This window comes from Bufo bufo, chromosome 2, assembly GCF_905171765.1.
Source record: "Bufo bufo chromosome 2, aBufBuf1.1, whole genome shotgun sequence".
Classification (NCBI taxonomy): domain Eukaryota; kingdom Metazoa; phylum Chordata; class Amphibia; order Anura; family Bufonidae; genus Bufo; species Bufo bufo.
Window position 1 is genome coordinate 522,845,286 of NC_053390.1, and position 27,433 is coordinate 522,872,718.

General features: G+C 42.1%; 1 protein-coding gene across 2 annotated transcripts in view; it reads right to left on the bottom strand.

Moving 5' to 3' along the window:
- ANTXR2 (ANTXR cell adhesion molecule 2) overlaps window positions 1-27,433 on the bottom strand; it is a 320,264-nt gene that overhangs the window by 73,827 nt on the left and 219,004 nt on the right. The window contains exons 16-18 of one of the 2 annotated variants that reach the window (XM_040417928.1): window positions 8,863-9,030; window positions 8,585-8,665; window positions 8,276-8,377 (exon numbers count right to left, since the gene is read on the bottom strand). In XM_040417928.1, the coding sequence (XP_040273862.1) occupies window positions 8,291-8,377; window positions 8,585-8,665; window positions 8,863-9,030 (336 nt within the window). In that variant the 3' untranslated portion in view covers window positions 8,276-8,290. Of the gene's footprint in view, window positions 1-8,275; window positions 8,378-8,584; window positions 8,666-8,862; window positions 9,031-27,433 lie in introns of those variants that run through there. The other variant, XM_040417929.1, reaches the window with a different exon arrangement.

Here is a 27,433-nt window from a genome sequence, read left to right on the forward strand (position 1 = left end):
ATTGATGTCGCACCAATGTTGTAAAACTACAACTCCCACCATGCCATGCTGTAGGCTGATAGCTGTAGGCAGTGTGGGCATGCTGGGAGTTGTAGTTTTGCAGCAGCTGGAAAGCCTCAGGTTAGCCATCCCTGGTCTATGGTGTTGCACTGCGACATGTGACATGCTGCGACTGCGACGCGACAGTCGCAGAAAAATCCATCTTGGATGGATTTTTTGCAACTGTTTTGTCAGTCGCAGCATGTCACGTCGCAGTGCGACACCATAGCCTATCATTATAGAAATTGTTGAGACAAAATGTCGCGCGACACATGTCGTCATGTAGCCCTAGCATTAAAGGGTCAGGGCGCTGTGAAGGTCACTGTTAATTAAAGGGGCGGGCACTGTGGAGTTAACTGTTAAAGAGGCATTCACTGTGGATGTTACTGTTAAGGGGGCAGGCCGCTGTGGAGGTCACTGTTAAATAGGCAGGGGTCCTTATTAAAAGGGCAACTGCGGTGGAGGTCACTGTTAAGGCAGAAGGGTACTGTGGAGGTCACTGTTAAGGGGGCGGGCCCCTGAGGAGGTCACTGTCAAGGGACTGGGGTGCTGTGAAACTCACTGTTGAAGGGGCGGGCTGCTGTGAAGGTCAAAGTTAAGGGGATGGGCTGCTGTGGAGGTCCCATTTTAAAGTGGCGGGGCACTGTGGGGGGGTCAGTGTTAAGGGGTGGGAAACTGTGGAGTTCACTGTTAAAGGAGCGGGGTGCTGTAAAAGTCACTGTTTATCTTTTAACAACACACAAACATTAATTGAAATAGATGAAATATACCCGTACGAAGCCGGGTCCTTCTGCTAGTTTATTCATAAAATTCAATGAGGAATAAACACAGTTATTAGAAAGCATATGATAAAATTCAGTGGCGTCCGGACCGCATTCTGTTTTTTATTTTATTTTTTATTAACACAGACACTACACACAGGCAGCCAGGCAGTGGCGTAACTACAGGGGAACAGCTGCTTCGGGGCCCGGCGCCCCGGCAGCGTGTGTGACAGTTTATTTTCAAGTTAGTTAAATATTGATTCTTGTCTTAATGTTCAGGGCCCCTTCACAGCAGCAGCGGCTGACCAGGCCCCCTCACTAATGTGATCTAATCTTAATCCTAAAGTCTCCTGATGTGTCTGGGATTCGAACCCACAATCTCCAATGTATAAGTGTATCAGAGGCAAAGCATTTACCCACACAGCCATAAAGGCTGCATTGCAACTGATTGAAAAAATATGAAACTTCTACTGTTATAGCTGGCTAAGTGTACATCTATACACATGACAGCTGCCCCAACACACCCAGCACTGCTATATCTCTATATGACAGCTGTCCCAGCACACTCAGCTCTGCTATATCTCTATATATGAGCAGCTGTCATGTGTATAGATGTACACTAAGCCAGCTATAACAGTAGAAGTCTCATATTTTATCAGTCAGCAGCAAGGCAGCTCTTATGGTCTTGTGGTTAAGTGCTTTGCCTCTGATACAGAAGGTCGTGGGTTCAAATCCCAGCAGAAACTTTTCTGAAATACAAGCACTGACTCCATATATGGACATACAGGGCGGGACACAGGAAGAGGCTGCATCGCATCGCTGACATGGAGGTAAGTAAAAGTGTTTATTTTATTTTTTTAATACCCGACTGTTACTGCCATGGGGGGTGCGGGGGGCACTTGATACTGGCACATGGGGGGGAGGTGGGTTGGCACCTGATACTGGCACCTGGGGGGGTTTGGCACCTGATACTGGCACATGGGGGGGAGAGAGGCACCTGATACTGGCACATGGGGGGAGAGGGGTTGGCACCTGATACTGGCACCTGGGGGAGAGGGGGGGTTGGCACCTGATATTGGCACATGGGGGGGGGAGAGAGGCACTTGATACTGGTGCTTTTTTTGTTGGGGGGGGAGATGGCACTATGATACTGGGACATGGGGGGGGGGAGAGAGGCACTTGATACTGACACCTGGGGGGGGGGGGGGGTTGGCACCTGATACTGACACATGGGGGGGAGAGAGGCATCTGATACTGGCACCTGGGTGGGAGGGGGATTGGCACCTGATACTGGCACCTGGGGGGGGAGAGAGGCACCTGATACTGGCACATGTGGGGGGGGGGTAGAGGGGTTGGCACCTGATACTGGCACATGGGGGGAGGGAGAGGGGCACTTGATACTGGCACTTTTTTTGTAGGGGGGGAGATGTCACTATGATACTGGGACATGGGGGGAGGAGAGAGGCACTTGATACTGGCATGTGGGGGGGTTGGCACTATGACAATGGCACATGGGGGGGCGAGGCACTTGATACTGGCACTTTTTGGGGGGGGAGATGGCACTATGATACTGGGACATGGGGGGGAAGAGAGAGGCACTTGATACTGGCACATGGGGGGGGGGGGTTGGCACTATGATACTGGCACATGGGGGTGGGAAGGAGAGAGGCACTTGATACTGGCACATTGGGGGGAGATGGCACTATGATACTGGGACATGTGGGGGGGAGGAGAGAGGCACTTGATACTGGCACATGATGGGGGGCATCTATGGGGACACTTACTGGCACATTATTGGGGGCATTATGGGGGACACTAGGCCGGCAGCCTATCAGAGGCCGGACACTGAGGGGCATCTACTGGGGCACTATATATGGGGCATTTTATACTGGTACATTATGGGGGGCACTAGCAGGAAGGGGGGAGAGGAGCACTATGGGGGAATTTACTGGGGGCACTATATAGAGGTATTTTATACTGGGACATTATGGGGGCACTATGAGGGCACTATGGGGACATTAGCTCAACTGGGGGCATTACAAGCGGGTATTTTTGCACTGTCACATTATAAGGAGAATTATTACTACTGGGGGGGGGGCATTATAGTGGGCTTTATTACTCCTCCATGGTATGACCCCCTAGTAGCAGCACCAGCCTCTCCCTGCTCTGCTATTCCTCTGCCCCTTCTCCAAATCCTTATTATGAAATCTTTCTCATTAGGATAAAGCAAAACATCAGCTCCGCCGAGCCCCCGGCCAAGTGTTGAAGTGGTGTCCGAGATCCCCAAGGGTCAAGTAACTGTAAGTTTTCATATGAAATATGTTTATGTTATACACATATAGCATCCACTGTGCCACACAATATACAGTATACCGCTACACTGTGCCACACAATATACAGTATACCGCTGCACTGTGCCAAAGGAGTGGGGTTTACACAGGAGGAGGGAGGTGCGAAGCGCGCTGGGGGGGCCCTTACAAATATTTGCTGTGGGGACCAGTCACTTCTAGTTACGCCCCTGATGGAATTGTTATATTGTTTGACATATAATTAACTACTAAAACATACATGTCAGGAGAGCTGACGAGCCCTGTCAATTACTTGTGTAGGCATAAATGTTAAAAGTGTTTGTAGTTACAAAAAAATCATGGGAAACCATACTGAAATGCATTCTTTTTACCACTGCTGTGTGTTATCAACAAATAAGCTACCTATTATTCATGAACTGAGCAGAATGACTGAGTGTATTAAAGCATAATCCCCATGGATGCCACTGATTCCTAACATATGTTAAACTGACTCCAAGTCATTAGTTGGAATGAAGGAATTGTTAATATAACATGGTAATTTATTTAGGTTTAATCAGATTTTTTCCCTCCAACACTAATGAATTCTTCATACATTTTTCCAACAAAATAAATTTGAACTGAATGTTTAGCGTTCTATCTTACATCTGTAATTACAAGTAGTGGAAAGAAAAATGCAAGATTAATTTTATTTTGCATCGTGGCCATCAAATGGGTATGACAGAGTATTACCTAATTAATATAGATAGATTAAAATCTCTTGACAATCAATTAAGATTAACAGCAGAAGTTGGTCTCCACCCCCATGAGTCCTCTCTCCTGTGCCATCAAAACTGGGGTCATGAAACCATAATCCTGTTATCTGCAGCCTTCTCCATCAGCAAAGCCCCCAGATTAACACAGCAGACATTATCAAATTTACAACCAGCCGCTCGGACATCTGCCCTACTTTCAAGCAGTTAACGGAAAAGGGACTAATCTGGTTAAGAGCTGTAGGACTAGTTCACACATCTTGGCAGAAGAGCCATTTAAAACCTTCACATCTTCCTTGAAGAGGTGGCATACAATTAAATTGTTACGTCCAACATACCATTTCTTGAGGTTAACCAGTGCGTCTTAAAAAACATTAATAAACAGCATGACTCTGATGACGGCCATGTCACAAAGAAGGCTGTTATCATTGTATTACAATGACCATTACACTACTACAAAGCAAATTCTATTTCCATGATATTCTGCAATGACAGTACTAACGCTATACTGAGATAATCTTTGAAGCATGATTGTTTCTTAATAAACCTAATGCCAATATATTATATTAAGATTCATGTGGATTTATCTCCTATTCCAATGGAAGAACCTTTAGAGGAAGGGAAGACTGAAATTCTTAGAAAATACCATCACTGTTCAATAATTTTACAGTGTTATGCATAGGCTGGTCCAAGGAGAACGGAAAGCAAGAGTTTACCTGACTCCCATATTATAACAAACAGAAGTCTGATTCAAAAGTACACACTATTAGCCCCAGTGGGCTCTATACCAATCTTGACCCAGATTTGTAGTATTTAATAAAATATAACTTTTAATAGTGAATATAAAAATTGGTTATGAACCAAAAAGTGTTTTAAAATCAGCTGTTTACTGCATCAGCTGATGACATTATTAGCTGCTTGTACTTGGGGGAGATGTGCACTCTCTCCTCCACACTGCAGCAATATATCAAAGTGAGATGTCAGACATCAGTGCAATCACTGACCCCCAGTGTTTGGCCAGTGTCGTTTCACTAGCTATCTGATATAACTATGTTGCTGGACACTAGTTGCTTGACCATCACTAACACATCAGTAGCTTGAGCTGCTAATCATTCATTAGAACACTGACTGCCTGACCGGTCCACTATGAACCATTTAAACACCAATCTCTATCACTAGCTGGGATATATTTTGTCTAACTGACTACAGAAGCTGATGCAGATTGACAGGAATTAAAATCATCACACACTGCTCCCCGACATGTTTCGCCAGAACTCTGGCTTCTTCAGGGGTAACGGGCAGAGTTGACACTCTGCCCGTTACCCCTGAAGAAGCCAGAGTTCTGGCAAAACATGACGGGGGGCAGTGTGTGATGCTTTTAATTCCTGTCAATCTTCATCAGCTTCTGTAGTCTATGCGACTGAGATGTGTTGCACTGCATGAGGCAAATGGTGGTCACACCAGATACTGACTGGTTTTCTGACACCCCCCCTCCCCCCGCCCCCGTAAGGCAAAACTGTGGACATTTCAGAGTGGACTTTTATTGTGGGCAGTCTAAGGCACACCTGTGCAATATTCATGCTGTCTTGAGGTGGGATGAATTATCTCGGCAAAGGAGAAGTGCTCACTAACACAGATTTAGACAGATTTGTAACAATATTTGAGAGTAATGGGTCTTTCGTGTATGTAGAAAATGTTTCAGATCTTTGAGTTTAGCTCATGCAAAATGGGAGCAAAACCGAAAGTGTTGCGCTTATATTTTTGTTCAGTGTATATATTATTCAGCATTTGCTCAGGAGATCACAATTTCTAAATTTCCAATGATGCAACGCTCTATCTTGACTAATTGATATATATAAATGTACTGTCATCAGATTTAGAAGAATTCCTTGAATGTTGTGCAGGTTACACCTTTTTCAATGATCATCAGCCAAATGAAATAGAAGCTTAAACGCACATGATTCTGTAAAGTTCAACGTATATAAAATACATATTTTTAACAAATTTAATGGCAAATTCTTATCTGGGTATATTTAATAATTAATGGTATGTTTTACCTAAAATGAAGGCTTTCTTCTGTATTTTCAATGTCTTCTATGCATATTTGACTGTGCAGTAGAGATGAGCAAATCAATTCTACTGATTTGGAATTCATCCCAAATTTCCCCAAAAATTCAGATTCTAACAAACCTGAATTTTTTGTGATTCATTTTGGGGAAAATCACAGAAAGAGTGCTCTTTCTCAATAGGGAGAAGTACTGTCGTCTAGCCAATGCTGCTCTTTATTTTGGAAAAATATATATGCAAATTAGCATGTCTTCCTTTTGCTTAGTGTTCATTTCTTTTTGGAAGAAAAGCTAATTTGAATATCTCTCACAGAAAACCAAATGTATGCAAATTAGCTTTTCTTTATGGAAAGCACTGATTAAAGAGTTGAAGGCTAGCAGCTAGCTGGTGGTAGCCTCAAACTGCTCAATCAGTGCTATTCCACAATAAACTCCCCCCTGGCGGTAGCCTCAAACTATTCAATCTCTACTATTTCATAATAAGATTTTCCCCTGTTGGTTGCCAATAACTGTTCAATCAGGCCTCATTTGCTCATCTCTACTGTGCAGTTATTAATATGCTCAGCATTATGAAATATGAAGATGAAAACCAAAGAATAGGCACATCAAAATTTATTTTCCTACCATCAAAGAGGCTAGAATGTTGTCAATGAAATACAGCAGCAATTATGTGCATCCTATCATAACGTACGTAGTATAAAAGCAAGGTGTGTGAAGTTCCAATATTGTTTCTGTACTATACCTATGAGTATGTTTGCTTCACAATTAAAATCTGCGCTGTGGTTGGAAATAGTATAGGTCGATGTGAAAAATGCAAAACAGTGCTTGAACTGCGAAATATATTACAATTGATGCACGAGTATTTAGGCAATGAATAGTTCATTGGAGTAATATAACCTGAAGGTGAATGTGACCTCAAATGGAGAATGGCTCTGCAGAGACTTGAATCATGACAGGCGTATTGAATTACTTTCTTACTTTTCCATACTTTATTCTATCTCAATCACTTTCACATAAGCAAAAGTTCCTAGTAATGCATCATTTATAAATTACCTTGTTAGTGCATAAAACAAAACACTGCTTTGAAAACAATACCAACTCCTGCTGCGGACTCCAGCATGTTTGATGGAAACCCATCAAAAGAGTTCATGGCTTAATGGAGGCTGTTTACGTGGGGACTTCGATCCGTACCTGCTGTACCCTGTCACTCTCTGGAAACTTGGCGGCAGATGTTGTTGCATTAAGTTGCCTCTGAAGTGGCTTTCTGTCCTAGTCTCCTCACCACAACAGAGTCAAACTATATTAGATCTCTTTATCTGTGCCTCAGGCAAGTTTGGGAGTGCAGCTGTGTCCACCCGCTCTTTACCTTTGGTGTTTAAACCCCCCAGGCAGCAAGTGTGAGACCAAAACTGTTCTGCCACTCTTAACTACATCTGCTGACAATCCAGCAGTCTCGCTGCAGGCTGGTGAAGACCCACGCCTCTGCTCAGAACAGATGTCAGAGACAACCTGCTAGCTCGCACCTGTATCAGCTTCCATAACCTTGCGGTTTGCCTAGCTGAAAAATTTATGACTCCTAGGAATTATAGCCACAATCAAAGCCCTTTCTCCTGATTTCTAACTCTGAATGTGTGCGGCCTTCTCAAACACTGGGCCACACTCAAAACCAGAGATGGAAGCCGATGGGGCTGAATATGCAAAGTCTCTGACACATCATAGTTAAGCTTCAATTAGTAATGGAGATCATCGATGATTGCATTAACTAAACAGAAGTCTGCCTTTTTTGTGGATAAATAGATGTGTGTGTGTCCAGGCGTGCATGCAACCATTCTGTAACACTAGAGATGTCATAAAAAAATCACAAACTGTAGCAACACGGTTCCTTTTATCATCCGATAAATAATGAAGCAATGACTTTTGGCTTTGAACTTTCTAGTAGATAAAGTTTATTTTTTTCATAAGACAAGTGACACTCGAAAGTCATACCCATCAGTACTAAACTTAGCAGTATCTCAAGGCATTTGAAATGTTGCCAGTTAGTTTCCTTCCACCCTCTGCCAAATCATGACAGATCCCACAGCCTCCCTTTCAAGTCTACGGTACCATGAGAACGCCACCACTACCCTGCTGCTTATATGAGTTTTGTAGAACAGCACACAAAGTCTACAAAGAGCATGCTTTATCTTGACAGAAAAGAAGAAAAAAAGACAGCTTTGACAGAAAGAGCTTCTGAATTTTGTACCACATATGTCTGTATTTATATGCAAGTGTTTATATGCATTAAACATACAATGGGGAACTACTACAGATGTGGGTTTATAAATGCTAGAGAATTAATAAAATATACATTGCTTGGACATCTGCGTTCAGATCATTGGTAGAAAAGGGAAAGCACGAAGTCCTTCTAACAATGTGTAGGTTGCTGCCATGATCAAGCATGCACCTTGAAAATTCTGTATGGGACACTGCTGTTGCAGGTCCTGTAATAATCTTAAACAGTAAGAGCTAGAGCATGTCATGAAGTAAAAACTAGAGCATGTCATGATGGTTTACACAAGCTTTTTGCTTTAAAATTTTTGCAAATGTCAAGATGATATCTGCCCACACATATAATATGCACAGATAACATATTGTGTTTAGTTTGATAACATAAATATTACCTCGTCTCCTTGCTGAGGACGCATCAAGGACACGCGGTCATACTGTCGTCGTAACAGGGCCCACAGTGCATCAAGTCGACCCTTAAAGACATTAAATATATTCAACTTTAGTTTGGATCACTTTATCTAATGGCACCTCATCTGGCAATGAACCGGGTATATGCAATATTGTATGGCACATCATTTTATTCAATACTTTTATTGAATACTTTCATGAGAATATATTTGGAGCTGACAACACAACTTAATTTATTTTGAATTTTTTTCTTAATGCTTACCTTGATGGGAGTGTACCATTTCGTCTGAGATCCTGGTGAGGTATTTTTAGGTTTGACAGGTTTAGGTTGCATAGATATTTCCTCTTCTTCAGGCATTGTTACAACAGCATTTTTAGCTTTTTCTAATCTTGCCCCTTCCTCTGTAGAACCTTTATCTCCCCAGCGCACCTAAAAAACAATTATATATGTCAGTGTTGGGAGCGAATATTCGAATTGCAAATATTAATCGAGAATATTGACACTTCGAGAATTTGTGAATATTTAGAATATAGTGATATATATTCGTAATTTTGAATATTCTCGATTTTTTTTTCAACAGTAACCTACCTTCTTGCTTGTGGGCCAATAAGAAATGTCTTTGTCTGAGCTTAGCAACATTCCTAGCAACCAATAGGAAAGTTGACTACCCCTTACTATATAAGAACCTCCCCAGCAGCCATTTTCTGTAGTTTTATGGAGTTCTGAGAGAGACATCAGTGTCATTGCTGTGCTCTGTGCTTTCCACTCATTAAATTAGATAGATAGTTAGATAGCTTATATATATAATACAGATAGTTAGTGGGAGATAGTCAGTGTAGGTTATATCCTGATATAGTGCAGCTGATAGGTTCTGCTGTCCATACATACATGCAGACCTACTAAAATGTGAAGTTCCACGTATTGCGCCAAAATATTCGCATCAGTGCCGATTACCGCAATCGCGAATATATTGGAGCACTCTATCTGCATATAAAGCCATTTTTAATGTTCTGCCATGCCAACCATTTTCTCCAGTCTCAGGTAAAAGCTAGCAGCTTGAAAAATGTAGCAAAAGTGACCCACACCTGTATTGCGCGCACATTACATGAATATTACATTGTCGAGTTTTCGCAATCAAGAAAATAATCTCGAATTCGCGAATATATGACGAATAATTACCCAAATATTTGTGGAAAAATCGCAAGTTCGAATATAGCCCCTGCTGCTCATCACTAATGTCAATGTGTTAAAAATGGATGACCATGTTTATTTGTCATCAAATTGTAACCCAGTATAGTAATAAAAGATTTATCAGAGCTGGATTGAGAAAATCTGTGACTTTTGTGGGCGTAGAAAATTGTCTAAATGTAAGTTGGCTAGGAAGCTGTCTTATATTTAGAACTGGTGCTGGATGCTCAGACTCAGATAAAGCCAATCAAGGCCACTTCTCTGGTAAATAGCTGCATTAGTTGTTAGTTATCAGTTATTTCTGACTGTTATATGTAAGATCTTGGATGACATTTTGGGGCTTTGGAACCAATTACTCAACTTACAAGGGTTTCAACATACAATGGTCGTCCTGGAACCAATTAATATTGTAACTTGAGGGACCATTGTATAGGTAAGAGTCCCAGCAGATAAGACTGGTATCCCATAGATTAGAGTACTGTATCAAGCTTTGTACAGTCGTGGCTAAAAGTTTCGAGAATTACATAAATATTGGAAATTGGAAAAGTTGCTGCTTAAGATTTTATAATAGCAATTTGCATATACTCCAGAATGTTATGAAGAGTGATCAGATGAATTGCATAGTCCTTCTTTGCCATGAAAATTAACTTAATCCCAAAAAAAAACTTTCCACTGCATTTCATTGCTGTCATTAAAGGACCTGCTGAGATCATTTCAGTAATCGTCTTGTTAACTCAGGTGAGAATGTTGACGAGCACAAGGCTGGAGATCATTATGTCAGGCTGATTGGGTTAAAATGGCAGACTTGACATGTTAAAAGGAGGGTGATGCTTGAAATCATTGTTCTTCCATTGTTAACCATGGTGACCTGCAAAGAAACGCGTGCAGCCATCATTGCGTTGCATAAAAATGGCTTCACAGGCAAGGATATTGTGGCTACTAAGATTGCACCTCAATCAACAATTTATAGGATCATCAAGAACTTCAAGGAAAGAGGTTCAATTCTTGTTAAGAAGGCTGAAGGGCGTCCAAGAAAGTCCAGCAAGCGCCAGGATCGTCTCCTAAAGAGGATCCAGCTGCGGGATCGGAGTGCCACCAGTGCAGAGCTTGCTCAGGAATGGCAGCAGGCAGGTGTGAGCGCATCTGCACGCACAGTGAGGCGAAGACTTTTGGAAGATGGCCTGGTGTCAAGAAGGGCAGCAAAGAAGCCACTTCTCTCCAAAAAAAACATCAGGGACAGATTGATCTTCTGCAGAAAGTATGGTGAATGGACTGCTGAGGACTGGGGCAAAGTCATATTCTCCGATGAAGCCTCTTTCCGATTGTTTGGGGCATCTAGAAAAAGGCTTGTCCGGAGAAGAAAAGGTGAGCGCTACCATCAGTCCTGTGTCATGCCAACAGTAAATCATCCTGAGACCATTCATGTGTGGGGTTGCTTCTCATCCAAGGGAGTGGGCTCACTCACAATTTTGCCCAAAAACACAGCCATGAATAAAGAATGGTACCAAAACCCCCTCCAACAGCAACTTCTTCCAACAATCCAACAACAGTTTGGTGAAGAACAATGCATTTTCCAGCACGATGGAGCACCATGCCATAAGGCAAAAGTGATAACTAAGTGGCTCGGGGACCATGGCCTGGAAACTCTGCAGATCTTAATCCCATTGAGAACTTATGGTCAATCCTCAAGAGGCGGGTGGACAAACAAAAACCCACTAATTCTGACAAACTCCAAGAAGTGATTATGAAAGAATGGGTTGCTATCAGTCAGGAATTGGCCCAGAAGTTGATTGAGAGCATGCCCAGTCGAATTGCAGAGGTCCTGAAAAAGAAGGGCCAACACTGCAAATACTGACTCTTTGCATAAATGTCATGTAATTGTCGATAAAAGCCTTTGAAACGTATGAAGTACGTGTAATTATATTTCACTACATCACAGAAACAACTGAAACAAAGATCTAAAAGCAGTTTAGCAGCAAACTTTGTGAAAACTAATATTTGTGTCATTCTCAAAACTTTTGGCCACGACTGTATAGCCTGGGGTAGTTTAGTATCACACCACAGGGAAGTGAGCATAGGCCTAGCAAAGGAATGAGTGAAAGGTGGCGTCTGGTAAAGTGTGCCATGACACCCACCTATGACAGACTACAATCATCTGAAAAAAAGTTGGCTGTGTTTGAAATTATTGTCTGATAGTCGGATGAAAGATCTTTCATTCAAAGAAAGATTATTTGTGGACAAAAGATCTTGAACATGCCTAGAAAGATTTGAGGAGAAAAAGATGGGTTATTGGTGGCTCACCTGATCACTGCAATGTATAGGTGCTCTGGTTCTGGACTGATTCACCCAATCAGGAGGGTAGTTTATAGCAATAAAGGTATATAATGGAGAACCGGCACTCTACATCTATCAACGTGCTAAAGAGGCAATAAACACAGGTGATGGTAAAAAATATATATTTATTTTTGTGAGGATGGGTTTGGGGAGTTCTAAAATTGTAGAGGTTCTAAAAAATGGGGTACTCAAGGAAAAAATGTTGATTTGCAACAGTGGGGGTGCACAGTAAAAAATTGTGCGGGGTGGGGGTATGACAATGCTGTGATTGTCTAGTGATGGTTGCCCCCTTTCAGTAGGTACAATGGGTAGCTGTGTCCATTAGTATCCAGTCCATAAAAATGTCTTTATGTAATACCACATAGAAATAATGTAAAAAATATATAATGTGGATAGGACAATAAAAGAATACAAGGTAAAAAATAAGTGAAAAATACTGGGTAAAAAATAAGTGGTATATCAGTCGGGTGCTGTACTTTAGTGTGGCGTCCCACACATTTGGTAAAGACTGCACCCTGACTGTTTACCTGCTTTGTGGGGTATGGATCTCCTGGCTGTTGGAGCAGCCTTACAGCGCTCAGCGGTGTCTGTTTCCCGGTCTTCTCGGCGTGCCGCGTGTGTGTGACGTCACTTTTCTGGCGTCTCGCGTGTCTTTGCCGGATTCGGTATTGGGATCTTCGCTGGTGGTCTTTTTTTTTTTTTTTTTTTTTTCGATCCAGGGGACTTGGACGAAGTTGATGGTGTGGAAGCGCTTCCAAAAAATAGAGTTCTTGGCAGGTTTCTAGAGGGAAGTCACCAGACGCGTTTCGAAGGACTGAGCTGCCTTCTTCATCAGTGGTAGCCCTCTGACTGCTGTTGTACTGCCTTTTATGCTGCCCGTTGATCTTTCAAAAACCTGGACTGGATCTCATTTTGTATGGTCCAGACTTTTGGATGTGATGGTTCCATCGAAAATCTGGGTAAGTGCTGTTTTACTGTTTTCCTATGTTTGCTCTTTTGTGTGTAACTATTTGCTTTTTCTATTGCAGTTGGAGGTATGATGTGTGTGCTGGTTATTGTTTTGGTGCTTTATTGTGATTTCTGTTGTGATTTTGCGGTTTTTGCAGTGTCTATGTTTGCTGCGGTACCGCTGCGTTATCCGCCGGTCTGTTATGAGACTTTGCTTCTACTACCGCTATGTTTTTCTAGTGGTTAGTTCTTTATTGGTTGCTGTTTTCTATTATGCTCTGGATTCTGTTTCTTTTTCTGCGGTTTTTTTGTCCATGTTGTGTTTTTGTTAGGGATGTTTGATGTCTAAGGTGCCGATTTTTTGTTTTGTTTTGTTTCTGTTGTTGCCCTGCGGTTTTTTCATGGTTGTTGTGTCAAGTGGTAGCGGAGGATGTGTCTTAGGTGACGTGGGTGATAGATAAAGGTGAGTGGTTGGGGTAGTGTGTTCTGCCCTGGGTGCTGGCGAGGAAGGATTTTTTGTTGCTGTGCGTTTTATCCTTCGTGAATTTAGGTGCATTTTTTGGGATCTATTGTGGTGATTTGTGTGGTGTTTTTTTGTCGATGGTGTGTGTTTCGAAATACTAGTATCTGGTGATCCATATTGGAGATATGTGTGTGTATTCCTGCAATGTCGTAGTGTTTCTAAGTGCGTTTTTTGGTGCGTTTCTTTGGTGCGTCTTTTCAGCACTGTGTTTTTTGGGGGTATTAGGTTTTTTTTTTTTTGTACATATGGGAGTGAGCTTTGTGTTAAGGCGGCCTAACGTGATTTTTTTTTGTGTTGTGGCTGCAGTGTTTGGTAGTGATGTGTTCTTGGGAGTGTTTGTGAGATGGTGATGTCTAAATGGGGGTATGTTGTGTGACGTGGGGGTGGTGTGTTGGGTGTGGGAATGGATTGTGTTGGTGGTGCTTGCGTGTATTGTCTATGATTGTGTTTGTATGCTCATTTTTGGTGCAGTTTATTGGGATCCGGTTTTTATGTATACTGTAGTGTGTAGTTGGGATTGTTGTTGCGGTATCTAGGAGTGTCTGTTAAGGTCTCTTGTGGTACTGCTGTGGGGTTGTGGGGCTCAGTCTTGAGTTGTGTGTTTTTGTGTTTGTTTTGTTTTTGTTTGGTCATTCTTGCGGTGGTTGGTTTTTCAGTCTTTTTGATAGTGTTTTCTGTAGGTATATCTATTTCTTCTTTTTCTTTTTCTTTTTTCAGTGTCGGTAGGGTGGCGGCCACGTGTCAAGTGTCGGTAAGGGTGCTGGTAGACAGCCGGACGCCTACCGCTAGTCAATTAGCGGCGGCCACTCTTTGTGGTGATTTATAGGAATCCGAATAGTTCAAAGTCGGCGTTTAGGCCTCCTGGTATGATTGTATTGAACTCAAAGATGAACTTTGATTCAATACGGGACATCTTGGCTATGTAGTTTCCTCCTCTCCAGTCTGTTTTTACCTTTTCCAGTGCTGCGAAGGATAGTCCTGATGGGTCTTGTTTGTGGTGTGTTTTGAAGTGTTTGGAGAGTAAATGAGTTTCGAAACCTTTTTTGATGTTGTTTATGTGTTCTGATATACGTTTTTTTAAAGTTCTTTTTGTTCTGCCGATGTATTGTTTTTTGCAGGGACAGGTGATGATGTAAATTAAATTTGTGCTGCTGCAGGTAAGGAATTCTTTTATTTCGTGTTCTAGTGCTGTGGTTGTGGATTGTACTCTCTCGGTTTTTTTCTTAAATGAGGTGGTTTTACAATTGGAGCACTGATTGCATCTATAGAACCCTTTGAGATTTTGCCATGTGTTTATTGTGAGGTTGTGTTTTTTCTGTTGTGTTTTGACAGATGGCGCAATTTTCAGGCCTAGATTTGGGGCCCTGGTGTATATGATGTGAGGTTTTGTGGAGATGGATGGACCTATCGTTTTGTCCTTTTGGATGTGGTGCCAGTGAGTGTTGATAATTTTTTCAATATTTTTGTGTTGTGTGCTGAAGGGTAATATTAGTTTTGGGGTTTCGTTTGTTTGTATTTGTGTTGTCATTTTCTTCTCGGGCTTATCATTGAAGAAAGAGGTTCTGTTTAGTTTCCTTACTTTGGTGAGGGATGTTTCTATTTTATTTAGGGGATACTCTTTTTCAATAAATTGTGCTTTTAGGGACTCGGCTTCTTTTTCAAATGTATCGTCTTTTGTACAGTTGCGTCTCAGGCGTCTGAATTGGCTTTCAGGTATGTTGTTTAGCCATCTTGGGAGATGGCAACTGGAGTAGAGGATGAAACTATTTTTTGCTGTTGGTTTGTGGAAGGTGCAGCATGTGAGTTTATTGTCTTCTACTTTGATGTTTAGATCCAGGAATTCTATTTCAGTTTTGTTTATGTTGGCTGTGAATTGTAGATTTATTTGGTTGTTATTTATTTCTTCCAGGAATATTTTTAGATCGGCTTCACTTCTTTGCCAAATGAAGACCACGTCGTCGATGTAACGTTTCCATAGCACCAGATCCGTCCCCAGCCGATGCTGTATGTGGTCATCCTCCCATTGCGACATGAAGAGGTTTGCATAGCTGGGGGCGAATCTGGTGCCCATCGCTGTGCCCCTGGTTTGTAGGTAGTAAGTGGAATCAAAGGAGAAATAATTGTGTCCCAGAATTAGCTCAACACCTTCTGCTATGTAGTTTATTTGTTCTTTTTTGAATTCCTTACTTTTTTCTAGTTGTGTAGTCAATGCTGCGATCCCATGTTTGTGGTCTATTATTGTGTATAGTGACTGGACGTCTAGAGTGCCTAAGATCCAGTTGGGGTTGTAGTCTATGTTTTCCATTGTCTTGATTATCTGTGTACTGTCTTTGATGTATGTGTTTGTGTTTTTGACAACTGGTTGGAGTAGTCTGTCGATGTGTTGTGAAAGGTTTGATGTGAATGATCCTATACCGGAAATTATTGGGCGGCCTGGTGGGTTCTCTAGACTTTTGTGGACTTTGGGTAAACAGTAGAATATCGGGAGTCTTTGTGGTGTATTTAGGATGAATTTAGCTTCTTGTTCAAGTAAAAAATTGTTGTCTAATCCTTTTTGGCAGTAGTCTTTCAATATTTGGTCATATGAGTTGATGGGATCTTTACTGAGTTTTTGATATGTGGTGTTGTCTGATAGTAATCTGAGGCATTCCATTTCGTATTGGTTTTTATCTAGGACTACTGTGGCTCCTCCTTTATCTGCGGGGCGGATAATGATGTCTTTCTGTATTTGTAGTTGTTTGATTGCATGGATTTCTTGGTTAGATAGATTATTTCTGAATTTTTTATGTTTTAGTCGTCTGATGTCGGATTCTACACATTTTCTGAATGTGGCTATTTCTTGGCTGATTTCTTGTCTGGGGAATTTGGTTGATTTCAACCAAATTCCCCAGACAAGAAATCAGCCAAGAAATAGCCACATTCAGAAAATGTGTAGAATCCGACATCAGACGACTAAAACATAAAAAATTCAGAAATAATCTATCTAACCAAGAAATCCATGCAATCAAACAACTACAAATACAGAAAGACATCATTATCCGCCCCGCAGATAAAGGAGGAGCCACAGTAGTCCTAGATAAAAACCAATACGAAATGGAATGCCTCAGATTACTATCAGACAACACCACATATCAAAAACTCAGTAAAGATCCCATCAACTCATATGACCAAATATTAAAAGACTACTGCCAAAAAGGATTAGACAACAATTTTTTACTTGAACAAGAAGCTAAATTCATCCTTAATACACCACAAAGACTCCCGATATTCTACTGTTTACCCAAAGTCCACAAAAGTCTAGAGAACCCACCAGGCCGCCCAATAATTTCCGGTATAGGATCATTCACATCAAACCTTTCACAACACATCGACAGACTACTCCAACCAGTTGTCAAAAACACAAATACATACATCAAAGACAGTACACAGATAATCAAGACAATGGAAAACATAGACTACAACCCCAACTGGATCTTAGGCACTCTAGACGTCCAGTCACTATACACAATAATAGACCACAAACATGGGATCGCAGCATTGACTACACAACTAGAAAAAAGTAAGGAATTCAAAAAAGAACAAATAAACTACATAGCAGAAGGTGTTGAGCTAATTCTGGGACACAATTATTTCTCCTTTGATTCCACTTACTACCTACAAACCAGGGGCACAGCGATGGGCACCAGATTCGCCCCCAGCTATGCAAACCTCTTCATGTCGCAATGGGAGGATGACCACATACAGCATCGGCTGGGGACGGATCTGGTGCTATGGAAACGTTACATCGACGACGTGGTCTTCATTTGGCAAAGAAGTGAAGCCGATCTAAAAATATTCCTGGAAGAAATAAATAACAACCAAATAAATCTACAATTCACAGCCAACATAAACAAAACTGAAATAGAATTCCTGGATCTAAACATCAAAGTAGAAGACAATAAACTCACATGCTGCACCTTCCACAAACCAACAGCAAAAAATAGTTTCATCCTCTACTCCAGTTGCCATCTCCCAAGATGGCTAAACAACATACCTGAAAGCCAATTCAGACGCCTGAGACGCAACTGTACAAAAGACGATACATTTGAAAAAGAAGCCGAGTCCCTAAAAGCACAATTTATTGAAAAAGAGTATCCCCTAAATAAAATAGAAACATCCCTCACCAAAGTAAGGAAACTAAACAGAACCTCTTTCTTCAATGATAAGCCCGAGAGGAAAATGACAACACAAATACAAACAAACGAAACCCCAAAACTAATATTACCCTTCAGCACACAACACAAAAATATTGAAAAAATTATCAACACTCACTGGCACCACATCCAAAAGGACAAAACGATAGGTCCATCCATCTCCACAAAACCTCACATCATATACACCAGGGCCCCAAATCTAGGCCTGAAAATTGCGCCATCTGTCAAAACACAACAGAAAAAACACAACCTCACAATAAACACATGGCAAAATCTCAAAGGGTTCTATAGATGCAATCAGTGCTCCAATTGTAAAACCACCTCATTTAAGAAAAAAACCGAGAGAGTACAATCCACAACCACAGCACTAGAACACGAAATAAAAGAATTCCTTACCTGCAGCAGCACAAATTTAATTTACATCATCACCTGTCCCTGCAAAAAACAATACATCGGCAGAACAAAAAGAACTTTAAAAAAACGTATATCAGAACACATAAACAACATCAAAAAAGGTTTCGAAACTCATTCACTCTCCAAACACTTCAAAACACACCACAAACAAGACCCATCAGGACTATCCTTCGCAGCACTGGAAAAGGTAAAAACAGACTGGAGAGGAGGAAACTACATAGCCAAGATGTCCCGTATTGAATCAAAGTTCATCTTTGAGTTCAATACAATCATACCAGGAGGCCTAAACGCCGACTTTGAACTATTCGGATTCCTATAAATCACCACAAAGAGTGGCCGCCGCTAATTGACTAGCGGTAGGCGTCCGGCTGTCTACCAGCACCCTTACCGACACTTGACACGTGGCCGCCACCCTACCGACACTGAAAAAAGAAAAAGAAAAAGAAGAAATAGATATACCTACAGAAAACACTATCAAAAAGACTGAAAAACCAACCACCGCAAGAATGACCAAACAAAAACAAAACAAACACAAAAACACACAACTCAAGACTGAGCCCCACAACCCCACAGCAGTACCACAAGAGACCTTAACAGACACTCCTAGATACCGCAACAACAATCCCAACTACACACTACAGTATACATAAAAACCGGATCCCAATAAACTGCACCAAAAATGAGCATACAAACACAATCATAGACAATACACGCAAGCACCACCAACACAATCCATTCCCACACCCAACACACCACCCCCACGTCACACAACATACCCCCATTTAGACATCACCATCTCACAAACACTCCCAAGAACACATCACTACCAAACACTGCAGCCACAACACAAAACAAAAATCACGTTAGGCCGCCTTAACACAAAGCTCACTCCCATATGTACAAAAAAAAAAAACTAATACCCCCAAAAAACACAGTGCTGAAAAGACGCACTAAAAAAACGCACCAAAGAAACGCACCAAAAAACGCACTTAGAAACACTACAACATTGCAGGAATACACACACATATCTCCAATATGGATCACCAGATACTAGTATTTCGAAACACACACCATCGACAAAAAAACACCACACAAATCACCACAATAGATCCCAAAAAATGCACCTAAATTCACGAAGGATAAAACGCACAGCAACAAAAAATCCTTCCTCGCCAGCACCCAGGGCAGAACACACTACCCCAACCACTCACCTTTATCTATCACCCACGTCACCTAAGACACATCCTCCGCTACCACTTGACACAACAACCATGAAAAAACCGCAGGGCAACAACAGAAACAAAACAAAACAAAAAATCGGCACCTTAGACATCAAACATCCCTAACAAAAACACAACATGGACAAAAAAACCGCAGAAAAAGAAACAGAATCCAGAGCATAATAGAAAACAGCAACCAATAAAGAACTAACCACTAGAAAAACATAGCGGTAGTAGAAGCAAAGTCTCATAACAGACCGGCGGATAACGCAGCGGTACCGCAGCAAACATAGACACTGCAAAAACCGCAAAATCACAACAGAAATCACAATAAAGCACCAAAACAATAACCAGCACACACATCATACCTCAACTGCAATAGAAAAAGCAAATAGTTACACACAAAATAGCAAACATAGGAAAACAGTAAAACAGCACTTACCCAGATTTTCGATGGAACCATCACATCCAAAAGTCTGGACCATACAAAATGAGATCCAGTCCAGGTTTTTGAAAGATCCACGGGCAGCATAAAAGGCAGTACAACAGCAGTCAGAGGGCTACCACTGATGAAGAAGGCAGCTCAGTCCTTCGAAACGCGTCTGGTGACTTCCCTCTAGAAACCTGCCAAGAACTCTATTTTTTGGAAGCGCTTCCACACCATCAACTTCGTCCAAGTCCCCTGGATCGAAAAAAAAAAAGACCACCAGCGAAGATCCCAATACCGAATCCGGCAAAGACACGCGAGACGCCAGAAAAGTGACGTCACACACACGCGGCACGCCGAGAAGACCGGGAAAACAGACACCGCTGAGCGCTGTAAGGCTGCTCCAACAGCCAGGAGATCCATACCCCACAAAGCAGGTAAACAGTCAGGGTGCAGTCTTTACCAAATGTGTGGGACGCCACACTAAAGTACAGCACCCGACTGATATACCACTTATTTTTTACCCAGTATTTTTCACTTATTTTTTACCTTGTATTCTTTTATTGTCCTATCCACATTATATATTTTTTACATTATTTCTATGTGGTATTACATAAAGACATTTTTATGGACTGGATACTAATGGACACAGCTACCCATTGTACCTACTGAAAGGGGGCAACCATCACTAGACAATCACAGCATTGTCATACCCCCACCCCGCACAATTTTTTACTGTGCACCCCCACTGTTGCAAATCAACATTTTTTCCTTGAGTACCCCATTTTTTAGAACCTCTACAATTTTAGAACTCCCCAAACCCATCATCACAAAAATAAATATATATTTTTTACCATCACCTGTGTTTATTGCCTCTTTAGCACGTTGATAGATGTAGAGTGCCGGTTCTCCATTATATACCTTTAATGCCTAGAAAGATCTTTCATTCCTCGCCCTGTTTCATTTAGCATGTATGACCACTTTGAACAACTGCAAAGTTGAATATGCACTAAAATGTGTATGACTGTGTCTGCGAAACAAATTTTCACTAGATGATTGTTTATTTAACTGCTGTTCAACCATCAACCAATTAAGGCCTAGTCATTACTTAGACTTGCAGTTCACTACCCTTGTGGGGGGGGGGGTGGTTAATCTAAAAAAAGCATAGTAGCCAGTTTTAGAGCATCACATATTAAATATGTATATATATATATATATATATATATATATATATATATATATATATATAGTAGAAAAAAACACCGGCAGCACCATCCAAAAAAAAAGGAAAGAAGGAGGGTGCAAGGTCCAAGTATGACAATAGGTGCTTACCCACTTGTATAAAAAAAAAAAATCAGACTGCACTCCAAAGGACTCTTCAAAAAGTCAAAGTGTTTTATTCACCCATGAAGTGGCAAAGAGCGACGTTTCGGCTCATACATGAGCCTTTCTCAAGTATGAGCCGAAACGTCGCTCTTTGCCACTTCATGGGTGAATAAAACACTTTGACTTTTTGAAGAGTCCTTTGGAGTGCAGTCTGATTTTTTTTAATTATATATATATATATATATATTGTGTGAGAAGGCACATGGTGCCATAGTAGACGATAGATACGTGTCATCGAGGTGTCTGGCCTCGGTAAAATGAACCAGTAATGTTTCGTTAGTAACCCTAGGTTACTGACCCTTGTTAGTAGTATTTTTGCTGCTGGCTGCAGCTGATCCGGGCCGGGTTTCATTGGAGTAGTCAAAGAGCAGGGTGGGGTGACTACTTCCACGTATCCAGGCCAGGTTTTGGCTGGTCTATATAAATTAGGAAGCCCAGGAGAGAGCTGGGGGTGTGGTTCCTAGTCTGGAAGTGTGATAGACTGGGAGTACAGCGGTGTGGAGTGTTTCAGCGGAGAAGCCTGCTATTGCCAAGCCTTTGCCCTTTCAAGCTGATGGTGGAAACCAGGAACTACAGAGGATTGTGAGTCAGACCACTTCACATGGACTGTGTTTTTTTGTGTGTTTACGTGCTGAAGTAAGCAAGTTTTTGTTGAAACCGTTTTGGATAAAATAAAAAGACTGTTGGTTGAACTATATCTGAAGTAACCATTTGAGCTGATTGCCACAATATATATATACACTGCTCAAAAAAATAAAGGGAACACAAAAATAACACATCCTAGATCTGAGTTAATTAAATATTCTTCTGAAATACTTTGTTGTTTACATAGTTGAATGTGCTGACAACAAAATCACACAAAAAAAAATAATGGAAATCAAATTTTTTAACCCATGGAGGTCTGGATTTGGAGTCACACTCAAAATTAACCACTTCAGCCCCCAGTGCTTAAACACCCTGAAAGACCAGGCCACTTTTTACACTTCTGACCTACACTACTTTCACCGTTTATTGCTCGGTCATGCAACTTACCACCCAAATGAATTTTACCTCCTTTTCTTCTCACTAATAGAGCTTTCATTTGGTGGTATTTCATTGCTGCTGACATTTTTACTTTTTTTGTTATTAATCGAAATTTAACGATTTTTTTGCAAAAAAATGACATTTTTCACTTTCAGTTGTAAAATTTTGCAAAAAAAACGAGATCCATATAGAAATTTTGCTCTAAATTTATAGTTCTACATGTCTTTGATAAAAAAAAAATGTTTGGGTAAAAAAAAAATGGTTTGGGTAAAAGTTATAGCGTTTACAAACTATGGTACAAAAATATGAATTTCCGCTTTTTGAAGCAGCTCTGACTTTCTGAGCACCTGTCATGTTTCCTGAGGTTCTACAATGGCCAGACAGTACAAACACCCCACAAATGACCCCATTTCGGAAAGTACACACCCTAAGGTATTCGCTGATGGGAATAGTGAGTTCATAGAAAATGACCTGTGAAATCCGAAAGGTGCTCTTTGGAATATGGGCCCCTTTGCCCACCTAGGCTGCAAAAAAGTGTCACACATCTGGTATCTCCGTACTCAGGAGAAGGTGGGGAATGTGTTTTGGGGTGTCTTTTTACATATACCCATGCTGGGTGAGATAAATATCTTGGTCAAATGCCAACTTTGTATAAAAAAATGGGAAAAGTTGTCTTTTGCCAAGATATTTCTCTCACCCAGCATGGGTATATGTAAAATGACACCCCAAAACACATTCCCCACCTTCTCCTGAGTACGGAGATACCAGATGTGTGACACTTTTTTGCAGCCTAGGTGGGCAAAGGGGCCCATATTCCAAAGAGCACCTTTCGGATTTCACAGGTCATTTTTTACAGAATTTGATTTCAAACTCCTTACCACACATTTGGGCCCCTAGAATGCCAGGGCAGTATAACTACCCCACAAGTGACCCCATTTTGGAAAGAAGAGACCCCAAGGTATTCGCTGATGGGCATAGTGAGTTCATGGAAGTTTTTATTTTTTGTCACAATTTAGTGGAATATGAGACTTTGTATGAAAAAAAATAAATAAAAAAATCATCATTTTCCACTAACTTGTGACAAAAAATAAAAAATTCTAGGAACTCGCCATGCCCCTCACGGAATACCTTGGGGTGTCTTCTTTCCAAAATGGGGTCACTTGTGGGGTAGTTATACTGCCCTGGCATTTTCCAGGGGCCCTAATGTGTGGTAAGTAGGTAAATGACCTGTGAAATCCTAAAGGTGCTCTTTGGAATATGGGCCCCTTTGCCCACCTAGGCTGCAAAAAAGTGTCACACATGTGGTATCTCCATACTCGGGAGAAGTTGGGGAATGTGTTTTGGGGTGTCATTTTACATATACCCATGCTGGGTGAGAGAAATATCTTGGCAAAAGACAACTTTTCCCATTTTTTTATACAAAGTTGGCATTTGACCAAGATATTTCTCTCACCCAGCATGGGTATATGTAAAATGACACCCCAAAACACATTCCCCAACTTCTCCTGAGTACGGCGATACCAGATGTGTGAAACTTTTTTGCAGCCTAGATGCGCAAAGGTGCCCAAATTCCTTTTAGGAGGGCATTTTTAGACATTTGGATACCAGACTTCTTCTCACGCTTTGGGGCCCCTAGAATGCCAGGGCAGTATAAATACCCCACATGTGACCCCATTTTGGAAAGAAGACACCCCAAGGTATTCAATGAGGGGCATGGCGAGTTCATAGAAATTTTTTTTTTTTGGCACAAGTTAGCGGAAATTGATATTTTTAATTTTTTTCTCACAAAGTCTCCCGTTCCGCTAACTTGGGACAAAAATTTCAATCTTTCATGGACTCAATATGCCCCTCACGGAATACCTGGGGGTGTCTTCTTTCCGAAATGGGGTCACATGTGGGGTATTTATACTGCCCTGGCATTCTAGGGGCCCTAAAGCGTGAGAAGAAGTCTGGAATATAAATGTCTAAAAAATTTTACGCATTTGGATTCCGTGAGGGGTATGGTGAGTTCATGTGAGATTTAATTTTTTGACACAAGTTAGTGGAATATGAGAGTTTGTAAGAAAAAAAAAAAATAATTCCGCTAACTTGGGCCAAAAAAATGTCTGAATGGAGCCTTACAGAGGGGTGATCAATGACAGGGGGGTGATCAATGACAGGGGTGGTGATCAATGACAGGGGGGGTGATCAATGACAGGGGGGGTGATCAGGGAGTCTATATGGGGTGATCACCACAGTCATTGATCATGCCCCTGTAAGGCTTCATTCAGACGTCCGGATGCGTTTTGCAGATCGGATCCATCTATCAGTGCATCCGTAAAAATCATGCGGACATCTGAATGGAGCTTTACAGGGGGGTGATCAGGGAGTCTATATGGGGTGATCACCACAGTCATTGATCATGCCCCTGTAAGGCTTCATTCAGACGTCCGGATGCGTTTTGCGGATCCGATCCATCTATCAGTGCATCCGTAAAAATCATGCGGACATCTGAATGGAGCTTTACAGGGGGGTAATCAATGACAGGGGGGTAATCAATGACAGGGGGGTGATCAGGGAGTCTATATGGGGTGATAACCACAGTCATTGATCACGCCCCTGTAAGGCTTCATTCAGACGTCCGGATGCGTTTTGCGGATCCGATCCATCTATCAGTGGATCCGTAAAAATCATGCGGACGTCTGAATGGAGCTTTACAGGGGGTTGGTCAATGACAGGGGGGTAATCAATGACAGGGGGGTGATCAGAGAGTCTATATGGGGTGATCAGGGGCTAATAAGGGGTTAATAAGTGACGGGGGGGGGGGTGTAGTGTAGTGTAGTGGTGCTTGGTGCTACTTTACTGAGCTACCTGTGTCCTCTGGTGGTCGATCCAAACAAAGGGGACCACCAGAGGACCAGGTAGCAGGTATATTAGACGCTGTTATCAAAACAGCGTCTAATATACCTGTTAGAGGTTAAAAAAAACACATCTCCAGCCTGCCAGCGAACGATCGCCGCTGGCAGGCTGGAGATCAACTCTCTTACCTTCCGTGCCTGTGTGCGCGCGTTCACAGGAAATCTCGGCCATCGCGAGATGACGCATATATGCGTGACTCTGCGCAGGGCTGCCACCTCCGGAACGCGATCCTGCGTTAGGCGGTCCGGAGGTGGTTAAAGTGGAAAAACACACTACAGGCTGATCCAACTTTGATGTAATGTCCTTAAAATAAGTCAAAATGAGGCTCAGTAGTGTGTGTGGCCTCCACGTGCCTGTATGACCTCCCTACAACGCCTGTGCATGGTTCTGATGAGGTGGCGGACGGTCTCCTGAGGGATCTCCTCCCAGACCTGAACTAAAGCATCTGCCAACTCCTGGACAGTCTGTGGTGCAACGTGACGTTGGTGGATAGAGCGAGACATGATTTCCCAGATGTGCTCAACTGGATTCAGGTCTGGGGAACGGGCGGGCCAGTCCATAGCATCAATGCCTTCATCTTGCAGGAACTGCTGACACACTCCAGCCACATGAGGTCTAGCATTGTCTTGCATTAGGAGGAACCCAGGGCCAACCGCACCAGCATATGGTCTCACAAGGGGTCTTAGGATCTTATCTCGGTACCTAATGGCAGTCAGGCTACCTCTGGTGAGCACATGGAGGGCTGTGTGGCCCTCCAAAGAAATGCCACCCCACACCATTACTGACCCAATGCCAAAACGGTCATGCTGGCATTGCTGGAGGATGTTGCAGGCAGCAGAACGTTCTCCACGGCGTCTCCAGACTCTGTCACGTCTGTCACATGTGCTCAGTGTGAACCTGCTTTCATCTGTGAAGAGCACAGGGCGCCAGTGGCAAATTTGCCAATCTTGGTGTTCTCTGGCAAATACCAAACGTCCTGCACGGTGTTGGGCTGTAAGCACAACCCCCACCTGTGGACGTCGGGCTCTCATATCACCCTCATGGAGTCTGTTTCTGACTGTTTGAGCAGACACATGCACATTTGTGGCCTGCTGGAGGTTATTTTGCAGGGCTCTGGCAGTGCTCCTCCTGTTCCTCCTTGCACAAAGGCGGAGGTAGCGGTCCTGCTGCTGGGTTGTTGCCCTCCTACGGCCTCCTCCATGTCTCCTGATGTACTGGCCTGTCTCCTGGTAGCGCCTCCATGCTCTGGACACTACGCTGACAGACACAGCAAACCTTCTTGCCACAGCTCGCATTGATGTGCCATCCTGGATAAGCTGCACTACCTGAGCCACTTGTGTGGGTTGTAAACTCCGTCTCATGCTACCACTAGAGTGAAAGCACCGCCAGCATTCAAAAGTGACCAAAACATCAGCCAGGAAGCATAGGAACTGAGAAGTGGTCTGTGATCACCACCTGCAGAACCATTCCTTTATTGGGGGTGTCTTGCTAATTGCCTAGAATTTCCACCGGTTGTCTATCCCATTTGCACAACAGCATGTGAAATTGATTGTCACTCAGTGTTGCTTCCTAAGTGGACAGTTTGATTTCACAGAAGTGTGATTGACTTGGAGTTACATTGTGTTGTTTAAGTGTTCCCTTTATTTTTTTGAGCAGTGTGTATATATATATATATATATATATATATATATACATATACATATACATATATATACACACACACACACACACACTAAAAAAAAATTATGGTGGAATAAAGGAATTAACAAAATGTGCTATCATAGTCTGTTTATTGGACTATGTTTTTCCTTAGAAGCATTGACTTCACTGGGGAATACTCTATGCGTTATGTGACAACCACAGAGAATTCCTTTTTTTAACATTGTTGACTTTTATAAATAAAGACCTGAATAATGAATAGCTTCAGAATTAGGCCTTAGGCTACATCCACACGAATGTATTTTGTTTCTGTGTCCGTTCCGTTTTTTTTTGCGGATAGGATGCAGATCCATTCATCTAAGTGGGTCTGCAAAAAATGCAGACAGTACACCGTGTGCCATCCGCATCCGTATGTCTGTTCCGTAGCCCCACAAAAAAAATATAACATGTCCTATTCTTGTCCGTTTTAGGCATTGTTACAATGGATCGGTAAAAAAAAAAAAATGTATGGCATATGGATGTCATCCATATATTTTTTTTCAGATCCGCAATTTGCGGACCAAAAAACACTTACGGTCGTGTGCATGTAGCCTTATTCAGATGTCAGTGAATCACAGAA